Here is a 23,781-nt window from a genome sequence, read left to right on the forward strand (position 1 = left end):
GGAAATGTATTAATATTTAGGGTACAGATCCTAAGCGTTTGCAGTTAGCAAGCCATCTAACTTTTCTTTTTTAACTTTTGCAGAGATGGCTTGAATCTGGCAAGCCTATTCGGAAACAGCTAAAAGGTAATGCTTTAACATCCACTTGCATTTATCACTCATAAACAGTTTTCTATGGTGATTCACAAGTAGTGATTAGCATGGTTCATGGCCAATACAATACAGTTGTGAAGGACTAACAGTATTGAAGGGGATCCTGTGAATAATTTCATACTACTGAAAGGCAATAAAAGGGTGGTGAAGGGATGGCATAGATGATTGGGATTCAACTCGCTGAGGTAATTTCAGCAACTAGGTAAAGAACCAGCAAAGAGTATTCTATGTGGAGGTAAGAGGTTTTTTTTTCTTAAGATAGATCTAATAAATCATCCAAATTCTCCACTATACTCAATTTGAGGCTTCACTGTCCCTAAGTCAAAGGTATTGTTTCAACTGAATTAAATGTGAAAGAACATGGATTTATTCCAATAAAATATTATTATGTTTTATTATATGCAAATTATGTTTATTTTGCCAATTATGAATGCTTATATTAAAGAAATGTTTTTAACACTTTTTGAGATCTTTCTGTGAGTTAAGATTATAGTAATGGAGGATCACTGACTCTGTACTTTAAGAAGATAATGCACTAGATTTTTTTTTTTTTCAGAGTCAAATCTCATTGTGTATTTCAAGTGGTATAACTTTTTTTCCCAATGACACACATACTCATCTAAAATATGGAAATAGGTAATACTGATTTTAATTTTGTGAACTGTTGTAGGAGTTTCCCCTTGCAGCCTGCATTTCCGTGTAAGGTTTTTTATACCAGATCCAAACACATTGCAACAGGAAGAAACTAGGTAATTGTTTTTATTTTTCAGATTTGTAGCCATATGTTAAGAACTGTCAAAATCCTTCTTAATCTGGCATTTGTAGGAAAATCAGGATTGCTGATTTTACATGCATTTGGCAAAATAGTTATGTGTGATAGAACTGTATTTTAAAGTTGATTGTTAAAGTGCTCTAGTATATAAACAGTTAAGCAAAACCAGCATTAGTAAGTACTTAATATTGTGTATTAAATTAATAGTCAAGTGGCTTTCCTGACCTCAGAGTGCAGCAGCATGGTTCTTTCAGTGCCAGCTGTGACAGGGTGGTGGCTGGAGCTCCAGTTCACAGCTTCAACATCAGACCCCAGCCTCTGACCACTTGGAATCCGAACTATCCTATATGAGCCATATGTCATTCCATAAAGCAATTAGGATGTTCAAATGAAGCACCCCATAACGAGTACCTATGTCACAGAAATGAGCACAACAAAGCTATTGCAAAACAATGTATAAAAATATTAGGAATATGAAGGTACTCCAGTATAACATTGACAGTATTTGTTTAATAATTAATTCATTCATATGTGTGATGTTGTGAAGTATGAACGCTGTTGTTAACATTCTGTGTTCTGGTGGTTTCTAGTTCTTATATGTTAATTTAACTGAGCCAACATAATTTTCTCTAAATGCTTTTTTTACTTTGGTTTTACTTTGGTTTTATGTTCTGCAATGATTTTGGTATATGCTGTTGGTTTGATCTTGGTTTTATTCTGTGCTGGGTTTTTCTAAATTTTAATGGCTCGTATACTGTTCAGAGAATTGTAGTTCTTGGACAGTTTAAAAGTACATGGTGCGTGTGTTTGTGTGTCAGTCTGAGTGCATGTAAGTTAATGAGAAAAATATATGTTTAGATTATACAACAATACTAATGCAAGAGTTTAAAATGCAGTTGGTTAATTGCAATAACTATTCCTGAATTCTGTTTTTTAGACATTTATTCTTTTTGCAATTGAAGTCTGACATTTTGGAAGGAAGGTAACAAATACTTACTAAAGCAGCTTGATTGGTTAATTGTTGAACAGACAAGGAGAAAAGATATAATTTCAGTACTGCTATGGGGAAAGCATGCAAACATTTAGAGAAACTGCTGGTTGTAAAGTACAAACAGGCACGGTTGAGCTCCTGTAACAATGGAATTTCACAAGTATATAGGGTATAACTGGGTTGCTGAAAGGAGTACAGTGGTACCTCGGCTCATGAATGCGTCAGTTCACGACCAAATTGGGTCGTGAACAGAAATTTCTGAAAAAAATTGCCTCAGGTTGCAAACTCTGCATCGGGTGACGATCACGATCACATCCAGGATCACACACGTCTCCCCCTGAGCATGCCTGCGATCGCGTGCATCTCCCACCAGCACGATCGTGCCCATCTCCCCCGCAAGCATACCCGCAATCGCGATTGCGGTCCGCTCGTGCAAAGCAGAGGGGTTCAAAAGAGCTATGGTTAAGGTAAGGAACGCATCTGGGCAAGGAAAGAGTTAATGTGGTTGGCTACACTGGCTCAGTTAAGGTGTGTGAGTGTGGGGGCAGCAGCATGCTCTGCCTGCCTCATCTTGAGCACCTCAAACTCCATTTTTGTGTGGGAGGGGGAGTGAGGGGTTGGGAGAGTTTCATGAATATAATAATCATCAACCCAGTATGATTGTACTCCTTTGCTTGCACTTGGCTATTTTTGGGTGGATAGGGGCTTCCGCAGTGGCAAGTCATTTCCCTGAGCACAAATACTTCGATAAAATCCATTTCCACAATTCATGCATTTACAAAGCTTGACACTCAGGAAGAAAGTATGTCAGGTCGGCAGCCTCGTGAGAGCTTGCCCCAACATGCCCCATGCCACTCCGGCTGGTGAGCACAAAGGCCGCTGTTTGCCTCAAGAAAAAGTGTCAAGGTGTGTGTTGGCTGAGTGAGCACGTGTGTATTGGTGATGCTGGTTGAGATGGGAGATGCTGATCTGCCCGCAGTGGCGCTCCCTTGCAAGGCCCTGCCGAGCACCGGGTTGCTGCCTGGATGCACTTTGGCTTGTAATTTTCTGGGGAAGGTGCAAGAAGACCATCTTTTCTTTATTTAAAACATAAAAGGCAGTGCACCTCTGCAATCGCCCCCCCCCCACAGCTTCCCTTTTGCGTTTCCCTGAATGGGCTCCCTCCCATTCCCGCAGTTTCTTTTTAGCCACGTCTGGATCGGACCTCTCCAGCTTAAACGGTTCACCATTTTTTCTTTTTCTCTCTCTCACCTTCTATTTTAAAAAAAAGAAGGAAAAAAAACCCTTCTCTCCTTTAACCGCGTGGAGAGAAGGCTGGCACTTTCTTTTACCTTTCTCAATCTCCAGTTCTCTCTCTCTTCCTTGAATCGCCCATGTGCGCTCCTCCAGGGACCGCATGGCCAATTCAATTCCATGTTGCTGCACCTCTTGCGCAGCTAGATGCCTGCCAACAATGGGCACCCTAAGTGCCCCCTCTGCCTCGGCAAGGGGCACATCGTGGAGACTTGCACCCATTGCCAGGCCTTTAAGAAGCAGACGCGCCGGCAAAGAGCCACGCGTCTTAAACGGGCCTTATGGTGGCATACCCTCACATCCTTTACCCCAAGAGTGGATAACTCTCCCAGGGAAGATTCCTCTAAGCCCACCAGGACAAGGAGGAGGACAGGGGAAGGCCCCTCCAACACCACGGCGCCGGTGAAGAAAAGAAACACCACACCGTAAAGGAACTGAGGGGGATCGTCACAGCAGCTAGAGGTTTCCCCACTCTAAAGCTCCACAACCTTCAACTCTCTGCTGACAGGGAGGCCATGCCCAGTGGATTTTTACTCGGTTTCATCGGAGACCCATGCTCCCCTCGCCAGGCCCAGGCCCCAGGCCTCAAGGAAGAGGCTTAGGAGGGCACACGTGCACGGAGCCTCTCTTCCTCTAACAACTCTGTTTCCAGAGAGCAGGCGCAAACATTCTCCTGCCTCACAGCCAGCGCCCAGGAGGCATGCGCGAGGCCGAGACATGGCGCTCAGATCACACCAGCAGGAAGCAGAGCTCTTGTGGATAGGATTACAGCACTGCAGCTCCTCGCCATTGCAGGATCTCACCTAGTGGCGAGTCGAGCAGCACCTCCAGATACGAGGACAGGCCTCGAAGGCCCAACAAGCACTGCTGGCACAGCGAGGACTCTGCAAGCAACGTGGCCTACCCCAGCCCGCCCCCCACCAGCGCCACCACTCCTGCAGCCCTGCTTTGTTCCACAAATGCACATGCGCCACCAATCGGGACAAGAGCACCTGCCATTGATGGTCTATATTGCAGGACTCAGGTCAGAGCCACTCCCCTTCCTCGGGGTGCCCCACTCCCCTCCCCACTCCCTAGAGGGGCAGGCCTGGGACCAGGATCTCTCCTTTTCACCTGCCAAGGGGAGTAGTTTCTCTGATATGGTGCTCTGCATGGCTGAGGACTTAAACTTCCAAACCTGCCAGCCCCCTAAACCTGAGGCAGACCCGTGCTATGATGCACTTGCCTCTGGGGACAACACCACAGTGTCCATCCCGGTCATGCTTGCCCTGCTGCGCACAGCACAGCAGTCCTGGAAGGCCCCGTCTGACCCTCTGACCACCTCATGCAGGGCTGAATCCAGGTTTAAAGTTATGGTCAAGCCGTTCCCCCTCCTACTCCACCACCCTAGGCCCAACTCCATCATTGTGGAGGCCATGCAGGGTTCCTCACAAAGGGACCAGTCCACCCCAGTGGACAGAGGGGCGCCGCTTGGATGCTATGTCCAAAAAGTTCTATGCTGCGGCTGCACTTGGCGTCAGAATATCCAACTATGAGACCACTATGGGAAAAGTTGGGAGCTATTGTGGGCCAGCTCCTGAGCACCTGCATGAACCCGTCTGCCTCATGCACACTGAGGCTGAGGACCTCTCCAGGTTCCAGCTGGAAGCAGCTCGATATAATGTCAACTGTGACAGCAAGGCCATGATGAGAGCAGTGGCTATACGCCGCCATGCCTGGTTGCATTCTGCCTCTCCCCGCTGAAACCTGAGCCTGCTTTGAAGACCTGCCCTTCGACACCGAAGGCCTCTTCAATACCCAAACTGACAAGAGTATGAACTCTCTCTACAAAGCACGCACCACTGGAAAGTACGTGGGCTTTGGCCAGGGCTTGACACAGAGGAGTTGGCAGGGAACCTAGTAGGCCCCAGACGCTGTTCTGGTCTGGCCCGCCACATGTGCTCCAGAGCGCCACCTGCTAACAAAAGGTGGGACTTCCAACCTCACCAGAGGCCCCAGCAGAAGCACCAGGCCAACAGGAGCAGAGTATGATGCCCTAGCCCAGGCAGGCCCTCCATCACCTCATCTGCTACTCCACCTCCCACCATCTGCTTCACAGATGACCTGGCACATTTCTTCCCCTTGTGGGAGGCTATCACCTCAGACTCCTGGATCCTCTCCATCATCAGGCTGGGGTACAGAATAGAATTCAACTCCCTCTCACCTCTTGGCCACATCAGGAGCATGACCCCATTGCCTGCCCTATGGGCGGAAGAACAAGCCATACTGGACAAGGGGGCAATTGAGTGTGTTTCTCCCTCTTACCACAGGGGCTTTTAGTCTAGGTACTTCACAGTACCCAAGCAAGATGGGACTCCAAGGCCCATACTGGACTTAAGGAAGGTGAACAAATTCATCACCCCTAAGAAGTTCATGATAGTCACACTGCAGGGCATTCTCCCTCTCCTTAACCAAGGAGACTGGTTTGCCTCTCTAGACCTCAAGGACGCTTACTTCCATATTGCGATCCACCCTGAGTTCAGGCATTTTCTGCGCTTCCAAATCGGCCAGTAGGCCTTTCTGTTCTGTGTCCTGCCCTTTGGGTTAGCCACGACTCCATGCATATTCACCAAATGTGTGGCAGTTGCTTGTGCCCACCTCAGGCTCCAAGGGATTCGGGTTTTTCCCTACCTGGATGACTAGCTCCTCGTGGCCCCATCCAGGGAGGATCTACTTCGCAGCCTGTCTCTGACACACTACTTCCTTTGGGACCTGGGGCTTCTCATAAACCATGACAAATCTGTTCTCTCCCCTACACAATCTGTACTCTTCATAGGGGCTTGCCTGGATGCCACCCTCACCAAAGCCTTCCACAACCTAGCTGCCATCTTCCACCCCCCTGTACAAGAGTCCTCTATATTTGCCCACTCCCTGGCACACCACTTCCTCAGGGGCCTCCGCAACCTTGCCCCACCAATCCGGCCCCACTCTCCCTCTTGGAGCCTCTCTGTAGTCCTGCAGGCCCTCACAAAGAGGCCCTTCGAACCAATGGCTACAACAGACCTTAGGCTCCTGTCCTGGAAGACTGCCTTTCTGGTGGCCATCACATCAGCCCGACATGCCAGTGAGCTAGCAGCCCTTCAGATCGATGCTCCCTTCACGATGTTCCACAGGGACAAGGTTGTACTTCGTCTACATCCAAACTTCACCCCAAAGGTGACATCTTCGTTCCACCTGAACCAGGAAGTCATCCTGCCCGCCTTCTTCCCCAACCCGTCCACCCCCATTGAGGCCACCCTGCATCTACTAGACATCAGAAGGGCCCTCGCCTACTACAGGTCCAGGACTGAGACCATCCGCCTCTCAGTGTGCCTCTTCATTTGCTACGAGGGCCCCAAAGCCGGGGAAGCTGTCTCCAGCCAGAGACTATCCAAATAGATCTCTAACACCCTCACCCTCACCTGGGACAGCGCGGTCTTCAGGCACTGAGGGAATGGGTGGAAGCCGCCACCTATGTACCACTCAGAGCACAGGGCGGTCCCTGCTCCCGCCCACTCCATGGCGACCAGCTCTGGAAGTTCCCACCGGATGAGGCCTACACTGCGCATCAAGCCCCATTGGTGTGTGAATGCATGAATGACCACTTGAAGAACAACAGTTACAGGTAAGCAACCTGCCTTTCTTCCTCTCCTCTCGTTTGCTTTCAAGTGTTGGGGATGAGTTCTATTAGAAAATGGTTTGGTGGGCTGAACTGTTTGTAACTTTGAGCCAGTTTTTGACCTCCATTTGTCTTGCCTTTACTAAGTTCATTGCAGACCAAGCTTGAAATCCATTTTATTGTTTGTATAATCCTTCGCAGACACATGGGGGACATATGGTTTTAAAAATGCTTTCCATCCTTTAAATGATGTAAACTAATATCTTAGAACACATATATTCCTAACTAAATTCCTCTTGACTGATGCTGGGGCACACTTTTAAAATACCCTGTGTTTATGTAACCAAAACTCTCATTTTGACTGCTGCTGTCTGAATTTGCCCTGTGTATGATATGGGTTTCTTGTTCTCCCTTATCTCTTAACTTCAAAATATGAAGAAGCTGTCTCTTCCAATATCTTTCTCTCTGTTATTGCATACTGGGATAATTGCAGTGTATTTTCTTAAGCCACTTCCAAAAAAAAAAAAAAAAAAAAAAAAACCCTTCTCTGTATTGGTTATGTGAATTAGTGTGCTGTGATTTTGTAACCCAAACTATTGTAGCCAAGGACTTTATTGCCTGCTGCCTCAGTTTGCCTGTTTGTGAAATGGGCTTCTTCCCTTTCCTTTGCCTTTACTTTCACTAAGTAGGCTCTTTCACACTTTTTTTTTCCTGTGTTATTTTATGGGTTGACAAATGTTTTTTGTGGCAAATGGTTTCTGCTGCAAAGCTTATGAGGTGTGTGTTGCAGGAAAATACTTCTTTGTTGTGGTCTCTGTGCATCACACATAGGGATGCTGCACCTGCACAGTGCCTTATTTGGGAAGATTTCTCTAGCTTAGCCTAGAACTTTCCACAGGAGCCCCACCTCCCCTCCCCCAAATGGGTGGCTCCTGCCATTTTCTTAGTTCACTTTCAGCCTCCATTTGAGAAGTGCATTGGATTCTCTAGCATCCATTTTTCCTCTCATTTACCTCAGAATTTTCCACTTTATCTAAACTCCCCTTCACCAATTGTTCAACAATCATCTCTTTATCTGTTACCCCTTCACTCCTTCTATAGTCTTTGACCCCTCCCAACCCCATTCCAGCTGTCACAACTGTCCTATACTCTTCACCAACCCTCCCCGCCAAAACAAAATAAAACCCTTCTATCATCTTCTCTCTCTTTGATTCTCCTTGTTTCTTCTGACCTGATGTCTCCGAGCAAACCAGCCTTTAGAAAGTGCACTGGCTGCGGCGTCAAATGCCTTCAACTGATGGTCACTCCTTATGCCTGTTTTGTTTAGGCGAGGAGCACCTTGTTGAAAAATGCCAATATTGTCAGGCATTTACAAAGCAAGCACATAAAATAGGGCAGGAATACTACAGATGGGAATGTGGGAGTGTGCCCTTGGAGCCATGCATTGTGTCACAGAGGAAGGAGGGCAGAGCAGTTTGGCCTCCAAGGAGGCTTCCAGAAAACGCTCTACCATCAGTATTTTGACCAAAACCAAGCTGTCTATGTTCTGAGCCTCCTACCAATCCAGAGATCCTGAGGAAAAGGAAGGAAAAAAGGATGCATCTTGAACCTGAGAGTGCAGGAATGGAAGAAAAAAAAAAGCTGAAAACAACCAAGAAGCATGTGAAATGGTTGGAACAATGCTCCCCTACCAGTCTGGAACACTGCAAACTTCCATCCAAGGAAGCGTCTCCAATTGTACCATTGGAACTGAGAGACTCTCTGACCCATGAATTGATCCCGTCGGAGCACAGTGCCTGACATAAACAATCTACTCCAGCATCATTCTCTGACAGTGAAATCTGAGGTTCTCTGACCTGATCATCACCAAAGCCTGTATCACATTGTCTGGAATTACCAGATCTGATCATGCACACACCACACCCGTTTTATGGCCTGTCTCCTACACATTCATCTCTGGGGTCCACTCAGCATTCCATCTCAGGCACTGAGCCAGCTCCACAACCATTTGGTGAACACCCATATTGCTATCCATTCCCAGTACAGTATTATCAGGCCTACCCCTGGGATCCTACAGTGGGCCCTTATGGCTAGCTCCATCGTGGAGTGCTCCCCAGTACTGTTCACCCCCAAGACCCATCCATCTCACTGAGTAGGAACCAAGCACATCCCAGGCCAACAAACCACAGGAAGGCGTTCGAAGATTGCCCTCTCCATCTTCTGGTTGTGATTCAACAGACCTAATGTACTGTGCTGATTCTAACTCCTCAGAGCCTATCAAACTGATCTCCACCAGATGATGTTGTCTTATCTCAGAGCCATGGCCCAGGATCTCAAGGTGAAAGCCTTGGGCAGTTTTTGGAACAGGTCCTCTGTATGGCTAAGTCACTGGGCAGCCAGGTACAGCAGTCTACAAAGTAAACATGATATGACATCATCTATACAGGGGAAGCTGTTCCAATTGTCATAGTGTTTATCCTGGCCCTGTCAAAAGTGATGGAGCCCTGGGAGTTTCCCAATCATCCTCACAACAATTTCTTGCTGCCAAGAGGGGATGTACCATGTCCTGGAACAAGACATCCCCTGCCCTCTACATCACCCCTGTCCAAACTCCATGATTGTTGAATCGACTCAAGGCAGACAACATAGAGACCACAGTGCACCAACAGACAGATAAGGTCAACAAATGGATGCGATGGCATGCTGCATCTATTCAGCAATGGGCCTGGACCTCCACATTCCAACTACAAGGCCATGATGGGGAGGTACCAGGCCTTTCTGTGGTAGAAGATGGAGGCTCTGGCAGCTTTCCTACTGGACTAGCAGCAGGAGCTGTCCAGGGTCTTCCTTACTGAAGGAATATAGCTGTTGAAGCAACAAATTGTCACAATGCACCATCATGTTGACTGTGATTCCATTTGTCAACATGCATGGCTTCAGGCAGTGAACTTGCCCCAGGAGACATGGTCATGTATAGAGTCCATGCCCTTTGACTGAGAGGGCCTCTTTCATGCTCGGATGGATGAACATCTCGATATCATCGAGAAAGTGAGAGTGACTGCTCAATAGATTGGAATTGGAGCGTTCCATTCTAGGGCATGTAAGTGGACATTGGGTCGACCTGCCCCATATCAAGCCCCTCAAGGGAGACAGCAGACTTACCAGTTCTCCCACCCTTCATATGGGCAGATGCAGGGCTGCCCCCATAGACAGGATGGTGCATGAAGCCAACCATCCAAAAGATGCCCCAAAGAAGAGAAGAGGCAGTGCTGACAAGCAGCGTGAACCAATCCCTCTGAAAGAGCCATCTGCCCATTCAGAGACTGCTTAAGCCATTATGCACCCAGCTGGGAATCTATCACATCTGACCAGTTGGTGCGTTCCATCATACATGACAGCTACAAAATCGAATTTGAGACCCTGCTGCCTCTTGGATTGGTCTGTACAACTCCTACCTCTCTGACCCTAACAGTGGAAGTTGCTGCATTACTAGCAAAAGGGACAGTTCATCTGGTACACCAATCTGAAGCTAAGCATGGTTTCTATTCAAGGTATTTTACTGTTCCAAAGAAAGATGGCAGTCAACAGCCAACATTAGATCTACTGAGAGTACTCATGAAATGCATGGCTCCAGTATGTGCATATTTACGATTGAAAGGAATTCATATTTACCCATTTCTGGACAGTTGGCTCCTCATAGCAGATACCAATGGATTAATGCAATTAACTAACACAATCCATTAAAACTACCTGCATCATCCTGAGTGAATTAGACCTATGCATTAATGTGGAAAAATCTATTCTCACCCCTGCACAGAGTATCATGTACATCAGGGTAGTCCTCGACTTGAGCCTGTTTGCCCAGGGACCATATGGACAAACTCATGGAGGCAGCCTCTGACAGCAGAACCAAAGTGAAGTCTTCAGCACAGAAGGTTCAATAGCTCCCAGGGCACATGGCGTCAACCGTTTCAATAGGCCAGTTTGCCAGATTGCAAATGCAACCACTGCAGCTATGGTTCATCAGAGCATTCTGACCAGGGTACGATGCACTGAGAAAGGTGGTAACTACCGATCTATGGACATGAGAGTCTTACTTGGTGGACTCATGAACTCAACCTTTCAAAAGGACTGCTATTCCAATTGATGGAACTGACAGCCACAATGACCACTGATGCATGGCACACATTCCAATGGCTCCTTGACACAAGGAGTTTGGTCTGGTCCAAAGAGGAAACTTCACATCAACCACTTCGAGCTCCTGGTGATCTACAAAGGTCTGCTGGCATTCCAGAAGCTCTTATTTGGCAGACATGTCCAAGTTGTCTCCAGCAATGCCACTGCAGTATTCTACGTGAACAAGCAAGGTGGAACAAAGTGGTCATCCCTGATGCAACTAACACTCTGCATTTGGGAATGGTCCTCAGACACAAAATAGTTGCCATTCACATGGCTGGAATGGACAGTATGACTGCAGATGCCCTTAGTTGTTCCTCACACCAAACACATGAATGAGCTCAAACCTTGGGTTCGCAAGGACATTTGCACAGCTTGGGGCACACCTTCGGTGGATGTTTTTACCACTCTGATGAATGCTGTCTGCAAGACATACTGCTCATGGGCCGGAATTGGACAATTCTGAAAAGGAGATGCCTTTCTCCTGCCCTTGATGGGAACCTTGTTTTGCACCTTCCCTCCGTTCCCTCTTTTAATAATAACCATAGCAAAGATGAGAACTGAACAGACACAAGCTATTCTGATCATGCTGTGGTGGCCAAAACAGTCTTGGTTCCCTTCCATTCTGAAGTTCTCCAACAGGACTTGGAGAAATGTCTATCTCCAAAGTGTCTATCACTAATACCCGACTTACTGTCCCAAGCTCAAGGAAAGATCTTCTATCCCAATATACAGAATCTCAGTCTTATGGCAAGGGAAATCTTGTAAAGGCCACCAGCTCAGACTTCAGAACTTACCAGCCCAACAGAAGACCATTTTCGGTTTGGTACACCCACCTCCATTCCAATAGACTGCTCACCTCATATCCATATTGTCCTCTCCATCCTGACCACAGTTTCTACCCCAACCTCTATCTCTTTCTCAACAAAATCAAATCCAATGGACCTGAATCACCCACTCTGAAACATGACCTCTCCAATCATATGGATTGAGCAAGACTACCTTATGTCCAGGGCAACAGACCTGGACCCTAGGATCCAGGATATCCTATCAGTGGCACTTTGACTCACTACCAGGTGGTCTTATATTACTAAGTGGACAGTTTAGAAAATATGTGGTGCACCATTCCTTTGAACCATCCTCTGTGTCCATTCAGAGGATTTTAGAATTCTTACACTCCCTCTTCTTATTGAGCCGGAAGCCAACTTCCATAAAAGTATACTTATCGGCAATTTCTGCTTTTTGTGGTCCCACTGGGGGACACTCCACCTTCTTTCATCCACTTTCATTCTGAAAGGACTAAAGAATTTACACCCTCCAATCTGACCTACAGTTCCTGCCTGAAGCCTATCCGTTGTGCTACATGCGTCAACAAAACCACCCTTCAAACTGCTTGCTACCATTGATTTTTGACTAGTCTCCTGGAAAGTCCCCTTCCATATCTACATCACCTCACCCTGCTGAACAAGTGAACTTTGTGCACTGCGAGTAGACCCTCCTTATTTAACTTTTCATAGAGAAAAAGTGGTCCTCCATACCTATCCTTCCTTCTTACCTAAAGTTTCATTAGCCTTCCATATCAGCCAAGAGATTATTTTTTCAGCTTTCCACCCATCACTTTCCATTAACATCAAAAGAGCACTGCATACCCTTGATGTCTGGCATCCTTTAGCATTCTATTGTTCCCAAACTGAGACCATTTGTAAGACAAAGCAACTCTTTGTCAGGTACTTGGACCATTCCAAGGGAGAACTGGTCAGACCCCAATGCTTGGCACACTGGATCATCAAGATCATTAAATCAGCTTACAAACTGTCATCCCTGGACTTGCCAGATAAACTGAAAGCTAATTCTACATGAGCTGTTGCCACATCGACATTCCTCCATGCAGGTTTCTCTATTGAAGATCTTTCCAGAGCAGCAACATGCTTGACACCATCCACATTTGTTCAACACTACAAACTGGACATTAGGGCGAGTCCTTCATAACAGCTGTATTGTCTTCCATTTTGCACTAATACTTGACTGAATGCTGGACTAAGATGTTGATAAATGTATGTTTATATGACAATGTCTGAACACGGGAACATGACATATTCCATATCTTGAATGTATTGATTTATAAATTATTTTACTGACACCTCCCACAACTGTTTAAGGTATCACTAATCACCTGTATGTGTGTTGCACAGCCACCATGATAAAGAAAGGCAGGTTGCATACCTGTAATTGTTGTTCTTCGAGTGGTCATCTGTGCATTCACACAAACCACCTGCGGGCCCCAGGTTGGTGTTGGTGGACGTATATACATACAGCAAGGTTATATACTGATGTATTTATTAGCATTGCCATGCATATTACATGGCATTAAAAGGCATCCTTTTAGGGCAAACGTTGCTCTCAGTTGATACTGAGAAAATGAAGGGAGCCAGCCTTTTATATTGGAGTGAGGAGGGGAGACAGGGCTCCCATGGAAAGTTCTAGGCTAAGGTATTTATTACTTATTTATTGCATTTGTATGTCGGTGCATAGCCAAAGGCTCTCTGTGCTGCTCACAGTGCAATATAAATATATATACAATACAGATAAAAATAAATAACAATAACAAACAACCCATAAAACATCATAAAATGAAAATACAATAGAAAGCTAGTGAAATCTTCTGAATAAAGCACTGCGCAGGCGTAGCATCCATATGTGTGAATGCACAGATGACTACTCGAAGAACAACAATTACAGGTATGCAGTCTGCCTATATCCTTGATTCCACCTCTGATGATCCTGCAGTTTGATTGGGCATGAGCCTTCACTGATGTTGACTGTAAATCAATTCTGGATCAGTTTCGTTGGTACATCTGTCAGTTAATATTTGTTTTCACTAGATGAATAACTTAACCAATTTTGCAGATGTGAAAATGCTTTCCTGATTTCCAAAACAAACATGAAACAACATTTTATCTTTTAAGGATTTACTGTAAAACATGAAGTGACTTTGTGCAGGTATTCTAAGTAAATTAATAGTAAAAATTGTGGATGCATTCATGTTGTCTTTTCGCTATAAGCTGCCTGAAGCATGGGATAATTAATTAGTTAATTAGATTCCTTTTATATGCTAACCCATTTCATTTTTTTTCTTTCAGGTTGTTATGCCCTGTTAATTCAGCTGTGGTACTTGCATCATATGCAGTTCAGTGTAAGTAGTGATGTGTATTATTGGCAGTTTAATATTTGCTTCTGTTTCACTGAACACGTAAAAGGATGGTATTCAATTCAGTTTAAATTCTGTACTGAATGATCTTATAATGGTTCAACACTGTTCCAGAAGTCTAAATTGGGGAATTCTTAGCCAACATAAAGCCATTTTGAGAACTGGGTTCTCTGAAGAGGTTTGAATCAACAAAGGCATTAAGGGAGTGATTACATGGCCTCCAGACAGCAGGCAGGCTTGTATGTCACAAGAAGCAATGGAGAAAACTTATTTTTGTAGATCAGTTGTGTTGCCTGGACACCGTTTCTAATTTTCTGCATGGCAAAATCACTTTTCTGAAATCATGGAAAGAATCCATGGTATGTTCTCAGGTTTCCAGGCTTCACCGCAGCTTCTATAGCATCCTGGACCTGGGATTGCCATTCTACTATTATGAGTACAGGAACACTACGGAGTCCCCTGTCAAGAACAGCTGCCATAGTGGTCTCTACTGCCCTCAGCCCTAATCGGCAGACGTATCATCATTGCTTACTTTACTCCCATTGGCCAAATGATTTGTCCATCTTTCTGATTACTTTTGAAACAAGGAAACAGTGTGAAAATACATGGAGGGAGAAATGGGGACTTGTAGCAAAACTGTTAATTTTCATATAATACAAATCTCTGGAACTGGGAAGCACGACAGACATGCAGGTTCAGGAGGAGGCTGCTGTGGGCCATAGGCAAGAACAGAGAAAGGATGAAGATTTTACTCGTGGGGGCTGCTGGAATGGATGGTGAGGCAAGGAGGATGGAGTAGGGAGTGTGGAAACTGTGCTGCCTGGGCAATCACGTGACTGACATCTAATTGTAAAATATCAAGAAGGTTTACATAAAAAACAAATTATTACAGCCATAAAATAGTTAAAAACTCCTTAGTGTCCATACTTGCTACACCTAATTAAAACACATTATTGATTAAAAAACTGGGAGAATTAAAAAGTTTTGGCTTGGTGCTAGAACAAATAAAGTGTTGGCTTGTAGTCTGGCTTCTAAATTTAACAATCAAGAAAGAACACTCATCAATTGACCTTGGAACCAGGAGGAACTCACAATCCCAGATACGAGTGGGTCATCAAGCATTGTGCTGCATTTCAGTGAAACTTGCACTGGAAACTTTACAGATCCATTAAGCAGTATATAGAAACAGAATAATCAGCTGATTTTCCTGTTGTTGTTGTTGTATTGCATTTATATCCTGCTGTGACTGTGTCAGGAGAGGGGTGCCGGCTAAAGTTGCCTCTGCCTTGAGTTTCCATGAAGAGCAACACAAGAAGGACAGTACACTCACTGAGCCTTTATTGCCTCTTTACACTTTCACCAGCTCGCTTCCCACAGCGCCTTGGTCTGGCCTGCTCTGGCTCCCTTCCCTCCTGTCGCTATGGCAATGAATGGCGTCGCCCAGGCAGGAACGCTCCCCAGTCTCCACTCTCCGTTTGCGCTGGCCTGCCTGCCAGCGACCACTGCACCAGCTCTCCTCCAACCACACGTGTGTTTCAGCTTTCTTTCCTCTCTTCCGTCTCTCTCAGTCGCTCACCCTCTCTCTCCTCCTCCCCATCTCCTTCCTCTGTCTCTCCTTTATACGCCCTCCTCCTGCACCACTCCACCCAACCCAGCTGTTCCTGCCTCTGTCCACAATCCCATACAGCTGCACGCTCGCGTCTCCTGGCTGTTGTCTTCTTGTGAATTGCTCTCCCCACACAGGTTCCCAACCTTGCCCTGTTATGTTTGGCCCTGCTCTGTGGAAGGCCCCAGGAAAAGGGGTGAGCCCCTCTGCCTCCTCACACCTGCCTTTCCTTTTCTTGTGTGGAACCTAAGGTGGCTAACATAGCTTCATGTTTTATCCTCACAACAGCAAACCTGTGAGATAGCTTAGGCTGAGTGTGAGTGATTGGCCCAAAGTCACCCACTGAACTTTGTGACTAAGTGGGGACTATGACCAGGATCTCTCCGGTCCCCAGGGAAACACTCTAAACACACCATATGGGGTATTGACATCTAGAACAAGTAAAAACTCTAGTTTTTAATTCTTGATGATAAGGTTCTTTTGAGTTTGGCTTTAAATGGCAGTTTTCATGATATTTTAGGAAAACTGTGTGTAGAAATTGTTAGGAACTGGGGCATGTGAATACCTCCCTGCACCCCAAATGGACCATAAATACTGGGTAGCTGTTACCCTTCAACCAGGCAAATCAATGTTTAGTCTAGTAGTTGTTCCATTGATATTTATTCTGTTATTGCTAGCTGTGATCTATTTTGAATTATTCATTATAGAGAGAGGAAAGTGGAGAACTGTTGGCAATTTGTATACTTGTGTAAAATAAGTTTTTGTTAAACACTTTGCATTTATGTTAAAACAAATATTTTTTCTCTGTATTCTTTCATACCTCTTCCCCCCAAAAAGCTCAGCTTGGAGACTACAATGCTTCCATCCATCTCCCAGGATATCTTTCAGACCTTTGCTTTACACCAGAGCAAAATACAGATTTTCTAACCAAAGTAGAATCATTACATGAACAGCACAGGTAATTGCAACATCCAGAAGGATGTGTGGGTGTTGTTAGCAATCCCTATTTATCTTGTCTCTCTTTCATTGTTAAAGTCTTAATTGTGGCTAATGCAAAGTTCCACTCAGCTAGTGTAATTGTTATGTTTAGTTCCAAGTTCCACTTTAATTGTTTAATTGTTTATATCGGAATTTATAAGGATGATCTCTTCGGCAGTTACGGAGAAGGTGGAGTTCAGATCAACCTACTAATGGTTCTAATCCAGTCAATAAATCTGGGATTTCAGATGCTCCCAGTGGACCCAACCAATATGAAGTTGCTAAACAACAATGCTGTAGAGCATGGGCCCTCAAACTATGGCCCATGGGATGGATCTGGCCCCCCATGGCCATCCATCTGGCCTGCGCTGCTGTTGGCTGCCCGTGCATGTGCTTGCTATGCAGGCAGGAATGTGGTGGCTTGCTCGCTTGGAGATGCTTTTGGTCTCGCTGGAAGATCTCCGAGCGAGCGAGCCACCACCGTGCGCACACGATACCGCCTCACGCGCACCCAATGGCACCTCCACCTTACCACAGCCTTTCAACTGGTCCCTAATCAAAAAGTTTGAGGACCCCTGCTATAGAGCTTAACAGTCTCTCATTCAATATTTTTTGTGCCCAGCGGATTCTGAGAGATAGTTTAGACATGCCACATTTGAGGCCTTTTGTAATGTTTACAAGTCTCCTAACCTGAAATACTTATGCATTAATATTTGTAGAGCAATGTCCAAATTATTACAGATTAATTTTAACAACTACTCATTTCATATTGTTTTAAATTATTGTTTATATTAATTTTTGATAAAATGTAGGGGACTTCCAAAAAAGGCAGCTTTGCATGCAGTTTTAAACATGTCATTAGCATATTTTTACAGTAACTTATGTATAAATAAGCATGCTTATTCAAAAATGTATTTGCTAATTATTGCACGCCTTTGGTAATGCAGATAGACAAATAAGACAATGCTTTTTATATCAGCAATTTCTTCTTCATGGTCTCTGTGCATCACACATATGGACTTTCACTTGAGTGCAGAGTGCAGAGCTGAGTTCATTTGGCCTCCCACAGGAGACACAGGCCCACACTGAAGACCACCCCTTCAACTGAAAGGGCCTCTTCCATGCCCAAACTGCTGACCTCCTGGACTTCATCCAGAAGGCCAGGTCCACCACCCAAAGGATGGGGATCCAGCAGAGGGGATCAGAGCAACATAAGTTGTTCAGGGTTCCCACTTCATCCCAACATTGGTGTCCGTACTATGACTGCCTGTTCCAGTCATAGATAACCTTCCACCAGAAGAGGCTTGATGGGCCACTCAGATCCAGGCAACCACCATGAAGCAGGAGGTGGGCAAGCAATGTCACTGTCTGTCTCCAGAGGCAACCCCCATCCCCTGCCCACATCATCTTTGATGGGCAACTTGCCTGATTCCTCCCCACCTGGGAAGTGATCACCTCTGACTCCTGGGTCCTGTCTATAGTGGAAGAAGACTACAGGGTCAAGTTTGATACTCTTCCACCCTTTGGTACAATCAGATGCACAGCCCTGTCTCCTGTGCTCCTGTCAGAGGTCAACACTGTCCTCTCCAAGGGGAAATCAAGAGGGTTCACCACAACCCTCCAGGGCATGGGTCCTCAAACTACAGCCCACGGGACGCATCCGGCCCGCCATGGCCTTCCATCTGGCCCGCGCAGCCGTTCCCAGCCCACGTGCGTGCTTGCTGCATGGGCGGGGAGGTGGTGGCTTGCTCGCTCAGAGGTGGTCTCTGAGTGAGCAAGCTGCCACCGCTGCCTTCCTCCTGTACGCGCAGGCTCAGAGATGGTCTCCGAGCAAGCAAGCCACTGCCACCGCCTGCCTCCTGTACGCGTGCGCTCGGAGATGGTCTCTGAGCGAGCAAACTGCCGCCTGCCTCCGGTATGCACCCACTTGCTGCTGCCTCACAACGTGGGCGGGGACATGGTGGCTCGCTCGCTCACTCAGAGATGGTTTTGGACTCGCTGGGAGATGCCCAAGCAAGCGAGCCACTGCTGTGCGTGCCTGATGCCTCCTCGCACCTGCCCGACAGCACCTCACCGGCTCGCGCCCCCAGGCACCCTCACTTCACGAGCCCCCAATGGTCACCACAGCCTTTCAACTGGTCCCCTATTCAAAAAGTTTGAGGACCCCTGCTCCAGGGGCTTCTACTCCAAGTATTTTACTGTACCTAAGGGGGATGGATGCCTCAGACCGATCCTGGACCTCACAGGTGTCAATTGCTTCATCACAACCAAAGAATCTAGAATAGTCTCCCTGCCAGCCATCCTATGACTACTGTAGCAGGGAGACTGGTTCGCCTCACTTGATCTAGAGGAGGCCTACTTCCACATAATGATCCATCAGAACTATAGACATTCCATTCACTTCCTGATCAGGGAGGAGACCTTCCAATTCTTTGTCCTTCCATTTGGTCTCTTCACAGTGCCCAGGGTCTTCACAAAATGCATGATGGTAGTATGTGTGTTCCTGTGGTTCCAGGGAATAATTCATGTCTTCCCCTACCTCAGTGACTGGCTCCTGGTGGTCCCAACTGAAACCGAGTTGCATCACACCATTCATATCACCTGCTCTCTGCTACAGGAACTGGGACTATGCCTAAATTATGAATAATCTGTTTTGCAGCCCTCCCAGTCCATAGTCTTTATAGGCATGGAGCCTTGCCTAGATTCAGCCACAACATTTCTGCCAGAGTCCGGAGCTACAGGGCTGTGAGACCTGGCAACCAACATCAAAGCAGCATCTCACACTACAGCTCACAAGATTCAGACTCCTTGGACTCATGGCAGCCACAGTGGCAGTAGTCCACTGTGCATGAGGCTGCTACAGTTGTGGTTTGTCTGCAGCTACCCTCTGGAAGACAATCCCTACAATACCTTTCTCATGGTCCCCCTGCCCCCATCCATGATAGGCTACACTGGTGGGCCACCTTGCTTAACCTCTTGCCAGGTGGCAGCTCCCTGCCCCCCCCCCCCCCCGCCCTGGAACCCTCTATCACTGTCACCACAAACACCTCCAACTTGGGCTGGGGAGTGCACTGCAACAGGCCGTCAACACATAGGCAAGACGTCATCAACTACCTGGAGATGCTGGTAGTATGCAAAGCTCTCATCTCCTTCCAGAATACCCTCCTAGGCCAACATGTGCAGATCACCGCTGACAACACCATGGTGATGTATTACATCAAAAAGGGTGGCACACACATTACCCTACTCACTAATCATGTCACAACCATCTGGGATTGGTGCATTGGCAAATGCATCATCCTCATGATGATCCACGTGACAGCTAAAGCCAATGCCCTGGCAGGCACCCTCAGCCACTCACGTGTTGACATCCATGAATGGGAGCTGAGCAAGATGGTCCTGTGGGACGTGCACTATTCCCAGAAACACCATCTGCCCACAGTTCTGCTCCAGGGCAGAGCAAGGGACTGACTCCCTTGGAGATGCCTTCCTCCTCAAATGGACCAGGACCCTGTTCTACCTGCTCCAACCTTTCCCACTGATCACCAGGGGTAATCTCCAAGATCCAAAGGGACCTAACAGACTGCATCCTCATCAGCCCCTTGTGTTTGGTGGCAGCCATGGTTCCTGCACCTCCTCTGGCTCTCCAGAGGGAATCACTCTTACCTCTCATGCTTCCATGACCTGCTTTCACTAGACAGGGGCTGAGTCCTCCAGCCAGACATCAGGACTCTGTAACTCACAACTTGGAAGTTCACCCCACGAGATGCACAAGGCTGACCCTCTCCGCCATCTTGAATGCAGCCTTCAAACTGTACATGTGGAAGTCCTATGCAGCTAAGTGGGACACCTTCATCACATTTGCTCACTGTGAAGGCTTCAACCCCTCACCTCTTCAATAGAACAAATCCTCCTTTTCCTGCAAACCCAGTTCAGGGATGGGTTCAGCCTGGCAGTGATCCTTTTCTTCCTTCCACCCACCCATCCATGGGATCTTTGTCTTCATGCACCTCCTGGTGCGCAAATTCCTGAAAGGGCTTCATGACATCTCCCCTTCCATCAGACCCCACACCCCATTGTGGAGTCTCTTGGTTGTGCTACAGGCACTAACTAAAAGACTGTTTGAGCCTCTTGCAACAACCAGCCTGTACCACCCCTACTGGAAGATAGCCTTCCTGATGGCCATAACATTGGCCCACTGCACCAGCAAGCTCTGTGCCCTCTGGGTGGATCCACCTTTCCTCAACTTCCCCTGGAGCAAGGCTGTTCTCCACTCATACTCAGCTTTTAGACCCAATATTACTTTTATCTTCCACCTGAACCAAGATACCGTGCTCCCCACCTTCTTTGCCAACCCATCCACGCCAGTAGAATCCACCTTGCATCTACTGGATGCCAGAAAAGTGCTCACCTTCTACAAGTCCAGAACCAGGTACCTCTGCTGCTCACCCAGGTTCTCTTTTTGCTACGAAGGGCAGACAAAAGGGGACCCTGTCTCCTTCCAAAGATTATCCAAATGGGTTGCCAGCACCATCTCCCTCACTTATGAGATTTCTTTTCTTCAGTTTGACTCGCAGCCCAGGGCCCACTCCACTTGAGCCCTAGACATCTTCCACAGCCCTCTTCACTAGAATCCTACTCTAGGACATCTGCAGAGCTGCCATGTGGTCCACCTCCTCACCCTTTGTCAATTGCTGGATGTCCAAGCAAGAGCAGACTGCACCTTTGGCAGTGCCATCCTCTGCTCTGTCCTCCAGTGATGACAGCTCCCACTGTGCTCTGTGAGGTAAGCCAGCTAGTTGCCCATATGTGTGCTATTGTCATAAGGTCGTAACTCACGTCCCCAATTAGTCACACAGATGCAGGCAATAAAAACTAAAGACCTTTATTCCAAACGACTACAAGATTTATGTTTACAACAGATAGTGTAGGAGCTACTGCAGAGAGCTCTAAGCAACACAGTTGCCCCCTCCTTTCTGACTTCTCTGAGATTTGTCACGGGGACCTCAATCTCCTCATACGTCCCTCTCCATGGGGGTTGGACAAACTTCTTTCTCCTCTGTTCTAATTGGTCTAAGCGTCGAAGTCTCCTCCTCAGTTGGGCACTTTCCATGACAACTGACTCCCCTTCCTGATTTCCGGGAACTGTCTCAAAAACTTCAGAGTCAGGTGGCGTTGGGACTGTTTGTGCCGTGGGCACCAAGTATAAATCTCCCTGCTCTAAAGGCTGATCCTCTCTGGGGGCTTCTGGCCCTCTTTCGTGTACTAACACCTCCCCCGAGTCATTAGGCACGACAGCTATGCAGAGAGCATGAAGAAGAAAGGCAGTTTACTTACCTGTAACTGTTGTTCTTCAAGTGGTCATCTTTGCTTCCACACAACCTACCCTCTGGCCCTGATTACTGTTGTCCTTCATAAGCTACAGGCTGTCCTCTGCCTGTGGACACTTTCTTACTCCTGGGTCCCCGGACTCTTTGCAGTCTTCATAGGAACTGATGAAATGAGTGGGAACCGTCCCACAGCCTCCTGGGAAGAGGAATGGGAGGGGCACCTGGCCACTACTGTTGAACACTCAGCTTTAGAAACTTTTCCTGATTTTAGGATCTGTGCTGGCACAAAAGCCCTTATGTGTGAATGCACAGATGATCACTTGAAGAATGATAGTTACAGGTAAGCAGCCTGCCTTTATCATGAATACTTTTGTTTCAGAATAGTGCTAAGAGCTTGCTGAAGTGCTAAGAAGCAATTCACATTGTTTTGTGAATGGGTTCTCTTAATGTAAAAATGCTTAGTGGCTAAACACTGATCCAAAAAGTTTGAGGGACTAACCTGAAGTAGGCTTGTTTCTTGATGGTTCTGTCCAGTACTATCACAAAAGCCTATTTTGATCATGAAAGGAGACAACGTCCTTTTTCCACAAAATATCTTTAGTACTACTTAGCCCTGTATTGATAACACAGTGTGCCATGCTGGTATAATGGATGTGTGGAGAAACTTTGATGGTAAAAGTCTGAAGTCATGACTGAAATCTGGAAAAAGTATTTTTGTTTTTTTTCTTTGAATATACTCAGTGACTATATTTGAATAATGGCATCTATGGACAAATGACTTTTATATCACTATAGTAACTTATTGCCTTTAACATATTTTGTTTCCTTCCACTTAGTGGCCTCAAACAATCAGAAGCTGAATCCTGCTACATTAATATAGCAAGAACACTTGAATTCTATGGAGTAGAATTACACAGTGGTAGAGTATGTTTACAGTGTTATTTTCTGTGGTTAGAGCAACTTGATTCTTAAGCTGGTTCTGTTTTTGGGTGGTATAAGTTCATTACTTGTAAATCTTTATCTAAAACTACAACTTCAAGACGAGTAATTTGCAATATTGGCAACTCAAAATGCAGTTTTTCAAATATTCTTCCGTTTTCTGTCTTTTTTGCAGTTTTTACATAGTTGGTACAGCAAATAGTAATCCCATCAGAGTGAAAGTCGGCTGCTTCAGTATAGAATGTAGTGCAAGTCCATAATTTGTGACTACATTGGTTTGCAAAATATTGCTTCTCCTAGAATTCATTGAATCCAGAATTTTATCCAAACAAGACAAACAGTATAACTGCTTGGCTGAAAATATGATACCAACTTAGGTGTGCCCCAGGGAATGGGAATGCATCGCAGAATTTTAATCTTGCTTGCTTGTTTCTATGAGAAAAAAGAGGCCCTTCCAGTTCTTCCCTTAACACCAACTGCTTTTGAGAGCCTCTTTGTTTTCAAAAAGACTTGTTATGGGATCTGCAGCTTCTGAGAAACCCCATACAAATTTTCATTAGGAATACAGACCTAGTTATGGATTTCTTTGGATTGTGAGCCCAAAAAAGAATATTATATCTAGCAATGTTCCCATTGTTATAATCGGTTATATTTATTTTGCCCAATAAAAGTAACTGTCTTATTTGAAAGAAGCTAAA

The 23,781-nt window shown here is 46.1% G+C and overlaps 1 protein-coding gene across 9 annotated transcripts in view; it reads left to right on the forward strand.

Annotated features, from left to right (window-relative positions):
• Positions 1 to 23,781, forward strand: part of PTPN3 (protein tyrosine phosphatase non-receptor type 3) — a 136,231-nt gene that overhangs the window by 19,274 nt on the left and 93,176 nt on the right. For 5 of the 9 annotated variants that reach the window (XM_044452310.1, XM_044452302.1, XM_044452295.1 and 2 more), the window contains exons 4-9: positions 84 to 126; positions 824 to 902; positions 1,863 to 1,907; positions 14,163 to 14,215; positions 16,674 to 16,794; positions 22,981 to 23,068. In XM_044452310.1, coding sequence (XP_044308245.1) covers positions 84 to 126; positions 824 to 902; positions 1,863 to 1,907; positions 14,163 to 14,215; positions 16,674 to 16,794; positions 22,981 to 23,068 — 429 coding nt within the window. The other 4 variants (XM_044452357.1, XM_044452348.1, XM_044452328.1 and 1 more) reach the window with 4 other exon arrangements.

Source organism: Varanus komodoensis, unplaced genomic scaffold, assembly GCF_004798865.1.
Source record: "Varanus komodoensis strain SLA01 unplaced genomic scaffold, ASM479886v1 scaffold10, whole genome shotgun sequence".
NCBI lineage: Eukaryota > Metazoa > Chordata > Lepidosauria > Squamata > Varanidae > Varanus > Varanus komodoensis.